This window comes from Henckelia pumila, unplaced genomic scaffold, assembly GCF_033568475.1.
Source record: "Henckelia pumila isolate YLH828 unplaced genomic scaffold, ASM3356847v2 CTG_477:::fragment_1, whole genome shotgun sequence".
NCBI classification, from domain to species: Eukaryota; Viridiplantae; Streptophyta; class Magnoliopsida; order Lamiales; family Gesneriaceae; genus Henckelia; species Henckelia pumila.
This window is the reverse complement of record NW_027331840.1, coordinates 497,038-516,307: the sequence shown is the minus strand read 5'-3', so window position 1 is coordinate 516,307 and position 19,270 is coordinate 497,038. Positions and strand designations below refer to the sequence as shown.

Genomic DNA, 19,270 nt, shown 5'->3' with positions numbered 1-19,270 from the left:
TTTTTATTATTTCTTTTTTTTTTATTAGAAGTATTTTCTTGTTCTTTTTTTTTTTCCTTTTTGTTGTTCTTTTTGGTTTTTTGAAAATGGTTGTTTTTCTTTCTTTTTTTTCCTCTTTTCCATGCTCATTCACGGAGGTTTGATCGTTTCGAGAAAATATCGATTTATGGGTTGTGTTTAAAAGTATGGTCTTTGATTCACCAAAAGAATTTTGGTATTGTATGTGTTTGAGTATATCCGATTATCTATATGTCAACTTAATGATTTAAATGTCAGCTATGATTTTTTTTGAAAGTGCATGGCTCAATCCCTTAAAACAATTGCTTCTGCTCATAAATTTATGTACACATAAGTATTCTTGATATTAAGACATGTTTTCAAAACTGGATATTCAGTTCGAAACACTCCAAAAAGTTGTTTTAACAATTGAATCGCTCAAAATCAGTCAAAACCGATCGAACCGGTCCCAAGAACCGGTTTTTGAAATTTTTTTATATTTTTTAATTTAGTTTTTTTTTACATTTTAGAAATTTAATTTAATATTTATTATATATATTCATGATTATTTAGAATGTGCACTTTGTTAAAAATATAATTTTAGTATTATTAGATTTTTTTAATGTATTTATTTATTTTTAAAAATATATATAACTATAATTAATATTTTTAATATATTCATATAGTTATTTATTTTCATACTATGATAAATATATATTTTTGTCCATTTTACATATATTTTTTAATTTTTAAAATTTAAAATATATTATTAATTATATATATAAACGGTTTTCTGGTTTGACCGTTCGGTTCAAACGGTCCGTTTGATTGGACTGTTTTTTCAAAATAAACCGGTTCGATTATCGGTCTGATTATGAAAACATTGATATCAAATAACTTATTTGTTATTTAAATATTAATATCTTATTTTACTCTTCTTAAAAACCAACATGACCATTTCTTCACATCCAAATACACGATTAATGAAACAAACAACAAACTCACTTATTTTTCAACATGTAAGAAATTTTAACATAATATACATTTTAACTAAAAAAATAAAAATTTTAGCAACACACGTGTTTTGATGGCTAATTTAGATATAATATTAGAATAATGTTATAAGACTAACCCCTCATTAATTCTGTTTACGTGATTTTTATATCCCCGAAATAAAAATTGAAATACTTTATATTCAAATATAATTTTCTAAATATTACATTCGTATTTTCTTTCCTTTATAATTTTTTTTCATTTCATTTTTTCGCTTCATCTTATTTGTTATTTGCAATTTTAGTCTATTTAATTTAATATACAAAGGTAGCTCCTTTTTTCCTAAAAAAAATGTACATCAAATGAAAAAAATTGGATGATGCAGAACTAAAAACTGAATTTGACAAATTACTATTGATAAAAGTACATTACTTAAATTATGATTCAAACACTATTTCTATATATATTTTTGCTATTAGGTAAAATTTTTAAAAAGAATTAAAGATTAGTCAGCTGAAATTAAGAATTCGAAATGGTAAATGATTGCAGGATTCCCATATTATAGTAATATAATATGATTAATTTGTGCTGAATGGATTGTCAGGCAGTTTCTAATTTACAATACAAACAGATGTAATGACTATGGATAGGTAACTTAGATGATGCAATTAATTATTTGAGAGTCAATTGAGATTCGGTCTCCATCTACAAACACAACCTTTTAGACATTTTTTTTGAAAGGCCTTGAGACAATTTTTTTTATATATATATTTTACTTTTGACACACTTTATGGGTTCCTTAATCTATTCTTATGAATTAAGAAAAGTAATTAAAGTTTTTTTTTATTATTATTGAATTTACTAATTTATTATATTTTTAACAAGAAAATCACTTATGTGTCCCTCTCTGAATCAACATCTTTTACAAATAATAATTCCTAACTAAAATTAAAAGTCAACAAATTGCAATACCAATTTAAATGAAGAATTTATCTTCCTTGTTCTGTTTGAGTGAGTGAGATTTCATTGACAGAGTAGTTATTTTGTAGTGATATCTTCTTATTCAACTCAATCACACTATCCCTCGTGATGAAAGCTGGATTCTTGGGCATGGGAGTATCCTTCATTTCATTCTTCAACATGGATATAACATCCTCGATGCTCGGCCGGTCAACCGCGCGATTCTCGACGCACAAAAGGCCGATGTGAATGCATCTGAGTAGTTGTTGAATATTGCATGAACCCCTCAGTGTTGGATCCATCAGTTCTACAGCAGAATCATTGCTCCATAGCTCCCAAGCCTGAAGAATGATAAAATTAGCTAGTTGGTGGTTGCATTCAGCAGAAACTATAGCAAAATCGATGGTAAAAAAGGCTTACATGTTCCACAAGATTTAGAGGACCTTGAATGTCGTGGAAGCTGTTGTTTTTCCTGCCGCTCACAATCTCAAGAACAAGAACTCCGAAACTGTAAACGTCCGATTTCAAAGAAAATATCCCCTGCATTGCATACTCAGGTGCCATATAGCCACTACAAATGCAGAGAATTCTATCAAAATCTGGAAAACAAAGAAACTTAAAAAATAATGGTACAGAGGGATGATCATATGTTTCTTACTAGGTCCCAACTCGCCTTTCCGTGTTGGCTTCACTGGTACTTTGCTTAAAGATTCTTGCCAGACCGAAATCAAAAATCTTGGGAGTCATATCTTCATCGAGTAATATGTTACCAGACTTCAGGTCTCGATGAACTATCGTCAGGCGCGAGTACTTGTGCAGATATAGAAGTCCTTGAGCAATCCCTTCGATAATAGTGAAACGTTTGAGCCAGTCCAATAGCCCCCTCTTGGATGAATCTGTTGTGCCATAAAAACAGATATTGTCATATGTACTAGGTATCTAAATCTGCCGTTCTTTAATTGATACTAGGAAAGGAAAAGTTACATACCGAAGAGAAAACAGTCGAGACTCTTGTTAGGCATGTAGTCATATACTATAATTTTATCATTTCCATGAATGGAGAAACCTATTAGTTTCACAAGGTTGACATGTTGCAGTTTCAAAATAAGTATTAGCTCGTTTTTAAACTCGAGCAATCCCTGTCCCGAGCTTCGCGACAGAACCTTTACTGCTATGTGGTGCCCTTCAGGTGTCACACCCTGTAACAAAATTTTTATTAAAAAACATGACACCAAATGAGGGATGCATCCTCTAGAAGATAATTTTTAATCAAGAATGTTCAATTAATATTCAAAGAAACAAAGTAATTATTTTGTTATACCTTATAAACAGGGCCAAAACCACCCTCTCCCAGTTTATTCTTATAGGAGAAGTTATCTGTAGCCGCAAGAATAGATGCATATGTGAAAAGTCTGAGATCATGGCCCTTTGCTCCTCTATCTTCATATGTATCAGTATATCCCTCTAACGTCAGCAGCTCCTGAACTTCTTCCTCTCTTTTCCTCCCTATCAGATGACCATCGAGGCCGAATGGAAATAAAGATCTCGACAAATTTGAAATTAACTCAACAAAATTGTGCTTGCGTATCAGTGAAGTTGTGCTCTATCTTTGTGCTTTGTTCTTTTCCATTGAGTCTAAAGTCACAGATACCTCAACTGATACATGTAATTGTACAGATAATTTGCCCACAGGGCATAGGCGAGTTGATAAGGCCTGAGGTGACGTGGGAAGAAATTCCCCAGCGTTGCGGGTTCGATCCTCGTGTGGAGCATATTCCTCATTGAAATATTTGGGGGTATGCTCTGGGGGTTGGACAATGTTGTTCCCTCCCTCATGTCTCTGCCTACTTGTGCACATCCCTAGATTTAACCCCGCATGAGCCAATGGGCCTCTGACTCATGTGGGATGGGGTCCACTTCGGGGTCAACCCTTTTTTAAATTGTACAGATAATTTGACATTCGAATAAAAATGAAATCGAATCATTCCTCGCCTAAATCTTAGCAGAAGGAACAGAGCTGTGCCCAAAAACAGAAGCCCTACAAAATTAGTGTGATTGAGTTGAAGAACAAGATATCACTACAAAATTACTATTCTTTCAATGAAATCTCACTCACTTAAACACAAGAAGGAAGATAAATTTTGAGTTTAAATCAGTCTTACAATTTGTTGAATTTTCATTCCACTGTTTTAAAATTAGTTAAGCATCTGTACTATAATATTATTATTGAGACATACATGCAGTAACTACTTGTGTATATTATATCATACAATTTTTTCTGTCAAAAATAATCTTATCTCATGACTATCATACTATTTTTTAGATAAAATAAAAAATAATAAATTAATAATAAAAACATAATATTAAATATAAATTACTAGAATCTTATTATATTTTATATAAAGGTTCGTTATGTTATGCAAAAATATAAAAATATATTTTAGATAAAAAAAGTACTTATTTGTACGTATGCATATGTTTAATTATTATTATTATTTGTAAAAGATGGTAACTCTGGGACTTATATAAGTGATTTCCTTGGTTTAATATCGACTCAAATTAGTAATTTTCTAACAAATTAAACACGTCCAATCCCACAATGAACATTTTACGCCTCATTTTGGTTTCGTAAGTAATCTTTTATCTCGAAAGTTAATGGATAATTTACTTATTTTGAATTCATCGTTGTTTGATGAAAAAAATGCTAACACCTTCATTAAATTATCTTTCTTCATGATTAAACCATGAAAAATAATAAAAAAGCTTTATTTATTAATTTATTTCCGACTTGAATATTAGTTGTTCCAACGGTAAAAAATATGCACGTTTGTAGTTTCGTTTTATCATGCCAAATTTTATTGCGTAATTTTCTTGTTATAATTTATACTTGTATATTGATAGTTTTTGCACTACTACACAATTTTCTTCTTTAAAAAATATATATTATTTAAAATTTAGTTTTTTGGGCTTTTAGTTTTCATCTTTCTTTTCTTCCCTTTAAAAATTTTCATTTAAAAATTTTTTAGCCTATTTTTTATATATATTTTATTGGTTTTATTTAATTTTTTGGACTTTTTTTTTGGCATTTTGTTTCTCTTTCTTTTGGGAGGAAGACATGGTTTGTGTTTCATTTTTACTCGATTGTTTGATTATTCCTTTTTCTGTTCTATTCCTTTTTAAAAAATTTACAACATGGAATGAAAATATTTAAATAGAAAACGTTCGATTTTTTTAACATTTGCATTTCAGTTTTTTTCTAATTATTTTGTTACCAAACATATAGTTATTTATTTTTGGAGTAAAACATATAATTATTTATTTTTGTTTCTATATTGATATATTTAATCAATTGGTGTATTATTTATATTATATTGTAAAAAGATAAATTATAAAAAAAAATTGATCCAAAAAAATTGACAATATAAAAAACTAAACTGTATTAAAAAAAAGGAAAAAAAAAAAGAAAACGAAAGACAAATAAGGAAAAATCAAAATATTATAAAAAAAATAAAAAAATAAAAAATAAAAAAAATAAAACGACACCACAGCACCACCGCATCCCCCGCAATAAACCGTCTGAAGATAGATAGATATAATAGATCGTAGATTATATTGAACATACACAAAATCTATGTTGGCAGAGGATATTATGGAAATAGTAGAACAGGAGAACAGATCGTCGTAGGATATATAGTAATCAATAGTCCGAAATTGAATAAGATATGTGAGGTTAATAAAAATACAGGAAACACGCAATGGTTTATCAATATTTTAGCAAAAGATAATGTTATATATGAGAAAAGATAATCTCAAAATTCCAATTTTAAAACAAACAATATATCTCCTCTTGTGTTTTGACAAATAAAATCTCTGTTTGGTAAGTATAATATACATATATATATATATAATGGAAGGAAGGCTGAAACAACATCGATCTATGGCGGCCGAGGGAGATTCTGGAAAACTACGTGCCGATATCTCTTTATTATCTAATAACGTCGATTTCCTCTCCGAAATTCTACTACGTTTACCTTCAAAATCTCTGATGAGATTCAAAGCCGTGTGCAAAAGTTGGCGTGCTCTGATAATGAGCAGATATTTTCGTTTACTTTGGCGACAGAAGATAAAATACTTTGAAGATCAAGTGCAAGCGGGCGAGTGGGAAGAAGTTGAGGGATATCTAAGTCGATTTTTAAACATAAATGATAGTAATGAATCAAAGACAATTTTCACGGAGATTATGAAGCAGAAAGTTTTTGAAAACCTTGTCAGGTATGCCTTATTTCAAAGTTATCAAATCCTGTGTTTCGATACCTGTACATGTCCTTGCATGTGCCAACTATGTGAGTAATATTTCATTCGATCTACGCCATTGAGATTTTTGCGAAAGAATTAATGGTGTGTGCATCAGAAGAAAATCATTTAATCATTTTAGGGAGGCTATTGCCTCTCGACAGTTTAAATTTTTTCTATAACACCTTATCCTTCTTCTGAAATTCCTTCTTCTGAAAAATTGAATTTGAATTGTTGTTTCTACACTTGCAGGGAGCATAAAGAGATATTTTCAAAATATAGTAACATGATGGCACAACGTAAGTTTTTGATTGGTAATTTGAGAAGGTATATAGATCTTAATCCATTCTCGCATGACAAGAGCGAATTTCCACCAATTATTGAAGCTTAAATGATCGAAAGGTAATTGCCCATAGCCATCTTCAATCAGCTTTAAGGCTCTTATTAGCTGTTCTTGTATGAAATTGCTTTTGCTTTGGCATATGTTTAAATGTGTTTGCAGCCATAAAATTTGTGATTCATGGGATTGCAGCCATAAAATTCAGCATGTCCTTTGTAAGGATTCAAATCCATCTCCAGATTGAAAAAGACCCTTAAACAGGTGGAGACAATGAGAAAGAAGAGGAGAACAAACATTGATGATGGCAATCAAAAGGAGGATTACAATTACTACTAGGATGATGACGACTTCTAATTAAAGGAATATTTAATTTCTTGAATTTCCGTCTTGATAATTAGTTACTTCTAATTCTAATTAATTCAGTTTTGAAAGGAATATTTAATTTTTTGAATTTCCTTATTTGTTAAATTGTTAGGATAATGTTATGTATACATAAAGTTCTACATAAAAGGTTATACATTCTATTAAATTAAGAAATATCTCAAAATTTTTAAAAAAATTATTTCTATTCAACCCAGAATTGCTTTTATACCGCAAAAAAAAAAACTTTAATGAAAGATAAAAACTCCTATGAGACGGTCTTAAGGGTCAATTTTGTGAGACGGTATCTTATTTGGGTCACTTATGAAAAAATATTATATTTTATGCCAAAAATATTACTTTTTATTGTAAACATTGGTAGGGTTGACTGTATCATGGATAAAGATCTGTGAAATCGTCTCAAAAGAGTCCTATTCTGAATGGAAATATTATTTTTTGATGTTATTATTTATTGTATAGTTTATGATGTCAAAATTGAGTTGAATTTTTTGTCTTTGGATCATATCAATTTGAACCTAAAAAAATTAATCGGGTTGGGTTAGATTTGGTTTACCCTAGATGACTAAATTTTTTTAAAAATTATTTATAGAATTAAGAAATATTGAAATATTTTTTTATATATTGTATGTTGGAAAGAACTTTTTTGTGTATTGTTTCATAAAGTTTCATCATATATTAATTATTTTTAAAAAAATTTGTTTTTTAAAAAATATGTTTTTAGTTTGTGTTGTTTTTATATTTAAAATTTTTTACAATTATTCCTTCACATTTAAATTATATTTAAGCGAGATTTGTTATCATGTATTTAAATCAAATTGAATATTTTTATGTGTATTTAATTATACATTAAAAACTTAAAAAATAAAAATAAATTTTTATTTAAAAATATAATTATTACATAATTAATTTTTCGGGTCCAATTAGATCTGACTTTAACCCAAAAATGTCAACCTAATCCAATATTTTTTTGTCAATTTGGTTCGTATTAAATTTTGACACATCTAGAATTGCACAATAAATAGTAAAATAAAACATTTTTGTCAATTTTTTTTATATATATATTTTACTTTTGACACACTTTATGGGTTCCTTAATCTATTCTTATGAATTAAGAAAAGTAATTAAAGTTTTTTTTTATTATTATTGAATTTACTAATTTATTATATTTTTAACAAGAAAATCACTTATGTGTCCCTCTCTGAATCAACACCTTTTACAAATAATAATTCCTAACTAAAATTAAAAGTCAACAAATTGCAATACCAATTTAAATGAAGAATTTATCTTCCTTGTTCTGTTTGAGTGAGTGAGATTTCATTGACAGAGTAGTTATTTTGTAGTGATATCTTCTTATTCAACTCAATCACACTATCCCTCGTGATGAAAGCTGGATTCTTGGGCATGGGAGTATCCTTCATTTCATTCTTCAACATGGATATAACATCCTCGATGCTCGGCCGGTCAACCGCGCGATTCTCGACGCACAAAAGGCCGATGTGAATGCATCTGAGTAGTTGTTGAATATTGCATGAACCCCTCAGTGTTGGATCCATCAGTTCTACAGCAGAATCATTGCTCCATAGCTCCCAAGCCTGAAGAATGATAAAATTAGCTAGTTGGTGGTTGCATTCAGCAGAAACTATAGCAAAATCGATGGTAAAAAAGGCTTACATGTTCCACAAGATTTAGAGGACCTTGAATGTCGTGGAAGCTGTTGTTTTTCCTGCCGCTCACAATCTCAAGAACAAGAACTCCGAAACTGTAAACGTCCGATTTCAAAGAAAATATCCCCTGCATTGCATACTCAGGTGCCATATAGCCACTACAAATGCAGAGAATTCTATCAAAATCTGGAAAACAAAGAAACTTAAAAAATAATGGTACAGAGGGATGATCATATGTTTCTTACTAGGTCCCAACTCGCCTTTCCGTGTTGGCTTCACTGGTACTTTGCTTAAAGATTCTTGCCAGACCGAAATCAAAAATCTTGGGAGTCATATCTTCATCGAGTAATATGTTACCAGACTTCAGGTCTCGATGAACTATCGTCAGGCGCGAGTACTTGTGCAGATATAGAAGTCCTTGAGCAATCCCTTCGATAATAGTGAAACGTTTGAGCCAGTCCAATAGCCCCCTCTTGGATGAATCTGTTGTGCCATAAAAACAGATATTGTCATATGTACTAGGTATCTAAATCTGCCGTTCTTTAATTGATACTAGGAAAGGAAAAGTTACATACCGAAGAGAAAACAGTCGAGACTCTTGTTAGGCATGTAGTCATATACTATAATTTTATCATTTCCATGAATGGAGAAACCTATTAGTTTCACAAGGTTGACATGTTGCAGTTTCAAAATAAGTATTAGCTCGTTTTTAAACTCGAGCAATCCCTGTCCCGAGCTTCGCGACAGAACCTTTACTGCTATGTGGTGCCCTTCAGGTGTCACACCCTGTAACAAAATTTTTATTAAAAAACATGACACCAAATGAGGGATGCATCCTCTAGAAGATAATTTTTAATCAAGAATGTTCAATTAATATTCAAAGAAACAAAGTAATTATTTTGTTATACCTTATAAACAGGGCCAAAACCACCCTCTCCCAGTTTATTCTTATAGGAGAAGTTATCTGTAGCCGCAAGAATAGATGCATATGTGAAAAGTCTGAGATCATGGCCCTTTGCTCCTCTATCTTCATATGTATCAGTATATCCCTCTAACGTCAGCAGCTCCTGAACTTCTTCCTCTCTTTTCCTCCCTATCAGATGACCATCGAGGCCGAATGGAAATAAAGATCTCGACAAATTTGAAATTAACTCAACAAAATTGTGCTTGCGTATCAGTGAAGTTGTGCTCTATCTTTGTGCTTTGTTCTTTTCCATTGAGTCTAAAGTCACAGATACCTCAACTGATACATGTAATTGTACAGATAATTTGCCCACAGGGCATAGGCGAGTTGATAAGGCCTGAGGTGACGTGGGAAGAAATTCCCCAGCGTTGCGGGTTCGATCCTCGTGTGGAGCATATTCCTCATTGAAATATTTGGGGGTATGCTCTGGGGGTTGGACAATGTTGTTCCCTCCCTCATGTCTCTGCCTACTTGTGCACATCCCTAGATTTAACCCCGCATGAGCCAATGGGCCTCTGACTCATGTGGGATGGGGTCCACTTCGGGGTCAACCCTTTTTTAAATTGTACAGATAATTTGACATTCGAATAAAAATGAAATCGAATCATTCCTCGCCTAAATCTTAGCAGAAGGAACAGAGCTGTGCCCAAAAACAGAAGCCCTACAAAATTAGTGTGATTGAGTTGAAGAACAAGATATCACTACAAAATTACTATTCTTTCAATGAAATCTCACTCACTTAAACACAAGAAGGAAGATAAATTTTGAGTTTAAATCAGTCTTACAATTTGTTGAATTTTCATTCCACTGTTTTAAAATTAGTTAAGCATCTGTACTATAATATTATTATTGAGACATACATGCAGTAACTACTTGTGTATATTATATCATACAATTTTTTCTGTCAAAAATAATCTTATCTCATGACTATCATACTATTTTTTAGATAAAATAAAAAATAATAAATTAATAATAAAAACATAATATTAAATATAAATTACTAGAATCTTATTATATTTTATATAAAGGTTCGTTATGTTATGCAAAAATATAAAAATATATTTTAGATAAAAAAAGTACTTATTTGTACGTATGCATATGTTTAATTATTATTATTATTTGTAAAAGATGGTAACTCTGGGACTTATATAAGTGATTTCCTTGGTTTAATATCGACTCAAATTAGTAATTTTCTAACAAATTAAACACGTCCAATCCCACAATGAACATTTTACGCCTCATTTTGGTTTCGTAAGTAATCTTTTATCTCGAAAGTTAATGGATAATTTACTTATTTTGAATTCATCGTTGTTTGATGAAAAAAATGCTAACACCTTCATTAAATTATCTTTCTTCATGATTAAACCATGAAAAATAATAAAAAAGCTTTATTTATTAATTTATTTCCGACTTGAATATTAGTTGTTCCAACGGTAAAAAATATGCACGTTTGTAGTTTCGTTTTATCATGCCAAATTTTATTGCGTAATTTTCTTGTTATAATTTATACTTGTATATTGATAGTTTTTGCACTACTACACAATTTTCTTCTTTAAAAAATATATATTATTTAAAATTTAGTTTTTTGGGCTTTTAGTTTTCATCTTTCTTTTCTTCCCTTTAAAAATTTTCATTTAAAAATTTTTTAGCCTATTTTTTATATATATTTTATTGGTTTTATTTAATTTTTTGGACTTTTTTTTTGGCATTTTGTTTCTCTTTCTTTTGGGAGGAAGACATGGTTTGTGTTTCATTTTTACTCGATTGTTTGATTATTCCTTTTTCTGTTCTATTCCTTTTTAAAAAATTTACAACATGGAATGAAAATATTTAAATAGAAAACGTTCGATTTTTTTAACATTTGCATTTCAGTTTTTTTCTAATTATTTTGTTACCAAACATATAGTTATTTATTTTTGGAGTAAAACATATAATTATTTATTTTTGTTTCTATATTGATATATTTAATCAATTGGTGTATTATTTATATTATATATTGTAAAAAGATAAATTATAAAAAAAAATTGATCCAAAAAAATTGACAATATAAAAAACTAAACTGTATTAAAAAAAAGGAAAAAAAAAAAGAAAACGAAAGACAAATAAGGAAAAATCAAAATATTATAAAAAAAAATAAAAAAATAAAAAATAAAAAAAATAAAACGACACCACAGCACCACCGCATCCCCCGCAATAAACCGTCTGAAGATAGATAGATATAATAGATCGTAGATTATATTGAACATACACAAAATCTATGTTGGCAGAGGATATTATGGAAATAGTAGAACAGGAGAACAGATCGTCGTAGGATATATAGTAATCAATAGTCCGAAATTGAATAAGATATGTGAGGTTAATAAAAATACAGGAAACACGCAATGGTTTATCAATATTTTAGCAAAAGATAATGTTATATATGAGAAAAGATAATCTCAAAATTCCAATTTTAAAACAAACAATATATCTCCTCTTGTGTTTTGACAAATAAAATCTCTGTTTGGTAAGTATAATATACATATATATATATATAATGGAAGGAAGGCTGAAACAACATCGATCTATGGCGGCCGAGGGAGATTCTGGAAAACTACGTGCCGATATCTCTTTATTATCTAATAACGTCGATTTCCTCTCCGAAATTCTACTACGTTTACCTTCAAAATCTCTGATGAGATTCAAAGCCGTGTGCAAAAGTTGGCGTGCTCTGATAATGAGCAGATATTTTCGTTTACTTTGGCGACAGAAGATAAAATACTTTGAAGATCAAGTGCAAGCGGGCGAGTGGGAAGAAGTTGAGGGATATCTAAGTCGATTTTTAAACATAAATGATAGTAATGAATCAAAGACAATTTTCACGGAGATTATGAAGCAGAAAGTTTTTGAAAACCTTGTCAGGTATGCCTTATTTCAAAGTTATCAAATCCTGTGTTTCGATACCTGTACATGTCCTTGCATGTGCCAACTATGTGAGTAATATTTCATTCGATCTACGCCATTGAGATTTTTGCGAAAGAATTAATGGTGTGTGCATCAGAAGAAAATCATTTAATCATTTTAGGGAGGCTATTGCCTCTCGACAGTTTAAATTTTTTCTATAACACCTTATCCTTCTTCTGAAATTCCTTCTTCTGAAAAATTGAATTTGAATTGTTGTTTCTACACTTGCAGGGAGCATAAAGAGATATTTTCAAAATATAGTAACATGATGGCACAACGTAAGTTTTTGATTGGTAATTTGAGAAGGTATATAGATCTTAATCCATTCTCGCATGACAAGAGCGAATTTCCACCAATTATTGAAGCTTAAATGATCGAAAGGTAATTGCCCATAGCCATCTTCAATCAGCTTTAAGGCTCTTATTAGCTGTTCTTGTATGAAATTGCTTTTGCTTTGGCATATGTTTAAATGTGTTTGCAGCCATAAAATTTGTGATTCATGGGATTGCAGCCATAAAATTCAGCATGTCCTTTGTAAGGATTCAAATCCATCTCCAGATTGAAAAAGACCCTTAAACAGGTGGAGACAATGAGAAAGAAGAGGAGAACAAACATTGATGATGGCAATCAAAAGGAGGATTACAATTACTACTAGGATGATGACGACTTCTAATTAAAGGAATATTTAATTTCTTGAATTTCCGTCTTGATAATTAGTTACTTCTAATTCTAATTAATTCAGTTTTGAAAGGAATATTTAATTTTTTGAATTTCCTTATTTGTTAAATTGTTAGGATAATGTTATGTATACATAAAGTTCTACATAAAAGGTTATACATTCTATTAAATTAAGAAATATCTCAAAATTTTTAAAAAAATTATTTCTATTCAACCCAGAATTGCTTTTATACCGCAAAAAAAAAAACTTTAATGAAAGATAAAAACTCCTATGAGACGGTCTTAAGGGTCAATTTTGTGAGACGGTATCTTATTTGGGTCACTTATGAAAAAATATTATATTTTATGCCAAAAATATTACTTTTTATTGTAAACATTGGTAGGGTTGACTGTATCATGGATAAAGATCTGTGAAATCGTCTCAAAAGAGTCCTATTCTGAATGGAAATATTATTTTTTGATGTTATTATTTATTGTATAGTTTTATGATGTCAAAATTGAGTTGAATTTTTTGTCTTTGGATCATATCAATTTGAACCTAAAAAAATTAATCGGGTTGGGTTAGATTTGGTTTACCCTAGATGACTAAATTTTTTTAAAAATTATTTATAGAATTAAGAAATATTGAAATATTTTTTTATATATTGTATGTTGGAAAGAACTTTTTTGTGTATTGTTTCATAAAGTTTCATCATATATTAATTATTTTTTAAAAAAATTTGTTTTTTAAAAAATATGTTTTTAGTTTGTGTTGTTTTTATATTTAAAATTTTTTACAATTATTCCTTCACATTTAAATTATATTTAAGCGAGATTTGTTATCATGTATTTAAATCAAATTGAATATTTTTATGTGTATTTAATTATACATTAAAAACTTAAAAAATAAAAATAAATTTTTATTTAAAAATATAATTATTACATAATTAATTTTTCGGGTCCAATTAGATCTGACTTTAACCCAAAAATGTCAACCTAATCCAATATTTTTTTGTCAATTTGGTTCGTATTAAATTTTGACACATCTAGAATTGCACAATAAATAGTAAAATAAAACATTTTTGTCAATTTTTTTTATATATATATTTTACTTTTGACATACTTTATGGGTTCCTTAATCTATTCTTATGAATTAAGAAAAGTAATTAAAGTTTTTTTTTATTATTATTGAATTTACTAATTTATTATATTTTTAACAAGAAAATCACTTATGTGTCCCTCTCTGAATCAACACCTTTTACAAATAATAATTCCTAACTAAAATTAAAAGTCAACAAATTGCAATACCAATTTAAATGAAGAATTTATCTTCCTTGTTCTGTTTGAGTGAGTGAGATTTCATTGACAGAGTAGTTATTTTGTAGTGATATCTTCTTATTCAACTCAATCACACTATCCCTCGTGATGAAAGCTGGATTCTTGGGCATGGGAGTATCCTTCATTTCATTCTTCAACATGGATATAACATCCTCGATGCTCGGCCGGTCAACCGCGCGATTCTCGACGCACAAAAGGCCGATGTGAATGCATCTGAGTAGTTGTTGAATATTGCATGAACCCCTCAGTGTTGGATCCATCAGTTCTACAGCAGAATCATTGCTCCATAGCTCCCAAGCCTGAAGAATGATAAAATTAGCTAGTTGGTGGTTGCATTCAGCAGAAACTATAGCAAAATCGATGGTAAAAAAGGCTTACATGTTCCACAAGATTTAGAGGACCTTGAATGTCGTGGAAGCTGTTGTTTTTCCTGCCGCTCACAATCTCAAGAACAAGAACTCCGAAACTGTAAACGTCCGATTTCAAAGAAAATATCCCCTGCATTGCATACTCAGGTGCCATATAGCCACTACAAATGCAGAGAATTCTATCAAAATCTGGAAAACAAAGAAACTTAAAAAATAATGGTACAGAGGGATGATCATATGTTTCTTACTAGGTCCCAACTCGCCTTTCCGTGTTGGCTTCACTGGTACTTTGCTTAAAGATTCTTGCCAGACCGAAATCAGAAATCTTGGGAGTCATATCTTCATCGAGTAATATGTTACCAGACTTCAGGTCTCGATGAACTATCGTCAGGCGCGAGTACTTGTGCAGATATAGAAGTCCTTGAGCAATCCCTTCGATAATAGTGAAACGTTTGAGCCAGTCCAATAGCCCCCTCTTGGATGAATCTGTTGTGCCATAAAAACAGATATTGTCATATGTACTAGGTATCTAAATCTGCCGTTCTTTAATTGATACTAGGAAAGGAAAAGTTACATACCGAAGAGAAAACAGTCGAGACTCTTGTTAGGCATGTAGTCATATACTATAATTTTATCATTTCCATGAATGGAGAAACCTATTAGTTTCACAAGGTTGACATGTTGCAGTTTCGAAATAAGTATTAGCTCGTTTTTAAACTCGAGCAATCCCTGTCCCGAGCTTCGCGACAGAACCTTTACTGCTATGTGGTGCCCTTCAGGTGTCACACCCTGTAACAAGTTTTTTTTTTCACCAAAAAAATGACACCAAATAAGGGATGCAACATCTAGTAGATAATTTGCAATCAAGAATGTTCAATTAATATTAAAAAAAACAAAGTAATTATTTTGTTATACCTTATAAACAGGGCCAAAACCACCCTCTCCCAGTTTATTCTTAAAGGAGAAGTTATCTGTAGCTGCAAGAATAGATGCATATGTGAAGAGTCTGAGATCATGGCCCTTTGCTCCTCTATCTTCATATGTATCAGTATATCCCTCTAACGTCAGCAGCTCATGAACTTCTTCCTCTCTTTTCCTCCCTATCAGATGACCATCGAGGCCGAATGGAAATAAAGATATCGACAACTTTGAAATTAACTCAACAAAATGATACTTGCGTATCAGTGAAGTTGTGCTCTATCTTTGTGCTTTGTTCTTTTCCATTGAGTCTAAAGTCATTCTTCTTTTGTTTAACGTTTTCATTTGTTGTCTAGCTAGCGTTAGTAAACAGACACCTCAAGTTATACATGTAATTGTACAGATAATTTGACATTCGAATAAAAATGAAATCGAATCATACCTCGCCTAAATCTTAGCAGAAGGAACAGAGCTGTGCCCAAAAACAGAAGCCCTATTGGAACTACTATCGAAATGATGATCCGTCTCCGCCGCTTATTCGCGCCTGCCATGAAATTCACAAGAAGGATTAGCTCTAATCTCAGCACGGTCGAACCAATGATTTATCATAGTTGGACAATTTAAATTTGTTCTTAGCCATAAGAAACATGAAAATTGATTGAACATTTGTATGTTACCTATTTTCTCAACTCATCAGTTAGCTGGAATTTGTTTCAAATATTACCTGTATCCGAAGATAAAGGATCAATAACATAGTATTGGGCTTCATTGCCAGCAAGACTCTGCCTAAACTCCAAATCTTTTCCTGTCCAGTAAACGCACCCAGATTCATACCCATTAAACCCGAAACAGTCGCAGTTATTCCAACATTTTTCCCTACAGTCGCTAAAACTTAAGCTCGAATTCTCGACAAAATCCGAAGTAGCAACAAGTCCACTTCTCTGTAAAAAGCCTCCAGACCTCAAAACAAATGTCTCGCGACTGTTCCTGCACGTCGGCTGTTGCCACAGTTCACACCCTTTGTAGCCAGAAGGGCTATAACCATAACAAAGACTAACTACTACAATGAAAGCCCTGATACTATCGATATCGGTAACGTCCCCCGTATAGCGCACTCTCCATCCTGAAACAATCTTCCGGTCTTCAGGTGTCCACCGCGGATCTTCGAACAGCGAATAGGCAAAATATTCCTCGTCCCGAGTCGTTACATTTGTAAAGTTATAGTTCCAGTTCAATGGATCCGGATCAAAAAACAAGTTCTCAAAAGTCTTGACTTGATACTTAAAATCAATCGACTCGCCATAATGATCCTTCATGGCGCCACTAGTCCAGTAAACCACCCCTCGTCGCCTCACCACAAGTCCGCGTGCGCCGTTCTCCCCATTCAAGAGTGAAAGGACCAGACGCGGGATTGTTCTCCCCAAACCAAGAAGTGAGGGTCCGTTTTCTCCCGGTCTTGTGGTCCGAACCGAGCTTCATCCCCGCAAGCAATGTATCAGTCGGATAATCGAAACTCTGCCACAAAACACTGCCCGAAGAGCCATCGGTCACCACGAAGTTCCCCGATTCCAACAAAGTCGCGGACACATTACGGCTCGACCCGCCTGCGTATAGCGTGAAGGGATCGTTTCCTCCGTCGTGCACGACGATCAACGCGCCGGTGGAGGTTATAGTAAGAGCGGGGCTGGAGTTGTTTCCGACGGGATGATCCCTGTTGCCAATCCACACCGGATAGGTACCGTGAGCAGTGTACCATACGGCTATATAACTCTTGTTAGTGTCTCTGGGTGTGTAGAATCCTAACGTGAAATTGTTTCTTTGAGAAACTAATTGAGAGGTGAAATTCAGCTGTTCCTCTTGTTGTAGGGTGTCGAGGCCTGCAACTTGGGAGACCAGTAAGCTACAAAGAATCCAAAAAATGGTGTTTATATTAAGAAACCATTTCTGGGATTTCATGGTGATCTCAAGCTGAAAATTAAGGATTGATTCTTTGGATTGGATATCTAATTTCTTTGAATGGTCTGAATATACGTTTATAGAAAATTGCGTGTTTTGAATATTCAAAGAAGAGTCAATCATAAGAAATATTCCAATAAAGTAACCTTACTTTTATCCACACGTGGGCGGATTATAATCTTTAGAAAGAGAGCAAATCATTGCCTAGTCAATGTTTGTCTAAATATGATTTGAAATTAAATAATTATTTTTAATTTATTTTTTGAAATAGTTTTTTAAATAAATTGAAGGTATAATTTTGTAATTTTAAATAAAACGTGTAATTTAATATATAACCCCAATGTACATGTAATATTTTTCTCTCATTATTTTCTTTTTTTCAGATTAGAAGCATTTTCTTTTTCTTTTTCTTTTTTCCTTTTAGTTGTTCTTTTTGGTTTTTTGAAAATGATTTTTTTGTTTTTCCCCCCCCCCCCCCCCCCCTTCTTTTCCATGCTCATTCACGGAGGTTTGATCATTTCAAGGAAATATCGATTTATGGGTTGTGTTTAAAAGTATGGCCTTTTGATTCGAAAAAAAAAATTGGTATTGTGTTTGAGTATATCCGATTATCTATATGTCAACTCAATGATTTAGATGTCAGCTATCATATTTCTGAAAGTCGGTGTGTGAGAATAATGTTATAAAACTAACACCTCGTTAATTCTTTTTATGTGATTTTTATTATCCCCAAAAGAAAAATAGAAATACTCTATGCTCAAATATAATTTTCTAAATATTACATTAGTATCTTTTTCTTCCCTTTATAATCTTTTTTTTCAAATCATTTTTTTTCACTTCATCTTATTTGTTATTTGCAATTTTAGTCTATTTAATTTAATAGACGTTGGTAGCTCCCTTTTTTTTAAAAGAAAAAAAATGTACATCGAATGACAAAAATTAGATGATGCAAAACTAAAACATGAAATTTGACAATAGGTGTAACACCCGGTATTTTTAATACGTAAATTCGCATGCATAATTAAGGATTTTATTTATTTAGAATTTTAGATTATGGGTTAAATAATTATGTGAAATTAATTGTGCATGTTTTAAGTTATTTTAAGCATTTAACCCATAATTAGTGATTTTCATGATTTATAGGAATTTAATTGTTTTGATCGCGTAGACGGGACCGTGGACGGACGAAATACCAAAATTTTTAGCCAAATATATTTTATGAGTTTTATGAGATTTAAAATAATATTTTAAGATATTTTGTCAAGAAAATTTTAGTATTTAATTATATATTTATTTAAGGGTTTATTTTTAGCCAAAATAAGTCATTTTAATGACTTTTATTAAATTTTAAAAATTTCCTATTTTAATATTTCGGGATTTAGTTTTTCCCATCAGATTATTATTATTATTAGGGGTTTTTAAATATTTGTTTTATGGTATATTATCTTCCTAAATAAGTTATTATCCTAATTAAATTCTAATTAACCAAAAATCTATCCTA

General features: G+C 31.2%; 1 protein-coding gene, 2 long non-coding RNA genes and 1 pseudogene across 5 annotated transcripts; 2 read left to right on the top strand and 2 right to left on the bottom strand.

Annotated features, from left to right (window-relative positions):
- Window positions 1-1,915: 1,915 nt before the first annotated feature.
- On the bottom strand, window positions 1,916-3,808 carry LOC140872767 (G-type lectin S-receptor-like serine/threonine-protein kinase At1g11330). Its single transcript, XM_073275649.1, has 6 exons — window positions 3,799-3,808; window positions 3,272-3,456; window positions 2,939-3,149; window positions 2,609-2,846; window positions 2,371-2,521; window positions 1,916-2,291 (listed from the first exon to the last, which is right to left on the bottom strand). Exons 1-6 carry the CDS (start codon window positions 3,806-3,808, stop codon window positions 1,980-1,982), a joined length of 1,107 nt encoding a protein of 368 aa, XP_073131750.1. The 3' UTR covers window positions 1,916-1,979.
- A 2,041-nt stretch (window positions 3,809-5,849) lies between these two features.
- Window positions 5,850-6,955, top strand: LOC140872718 (uncharacterized). Of its 2 annotated transcripts, none has more exons than XR_012147896.1 (3): window positions 5,850-6,222; window positions 6,496-6,645; window positions 6,776-6,955. It is a non-coding gene; the product is annotated as an uncharacterized lncRNA (long non-coding RNA). The 2 variants fall into 2 exon arrangements; XR_012147897.1 differs by having other exon boundaries at window positions 6,746-6,955.
- Window positions 6,956-8,132: 1,177 nt separating this feature from the next.
- LOC140872766 (G-type lectin S-receptor-like serine/threonine-protein kinase At1g67520) lies at window positions 8,133-17,820 on the bottom strand (annotated as a pseudogene).
- LOC140872730 (uncharacterized) lies at window positions 12,118-13,223 on the top strand. 2 transcript variants are annotated; one of them, XR_012147903.1, is made up of 3 exons: window positions 12,118-12,490; window positions 12,764-12,913; window positions 13,044-13,223. It is a non-coding gene; the product is annotated as an uncharacterized lncRNA (long non-coding RNA). The 2 variants fall into 2 exon arrangements; XR_012147904.1 differs by having other exon boundaries at window positions 13,014-13,223.
- Window positions 17,821-19,270: the final 1,450 nt, after the last annotated feature.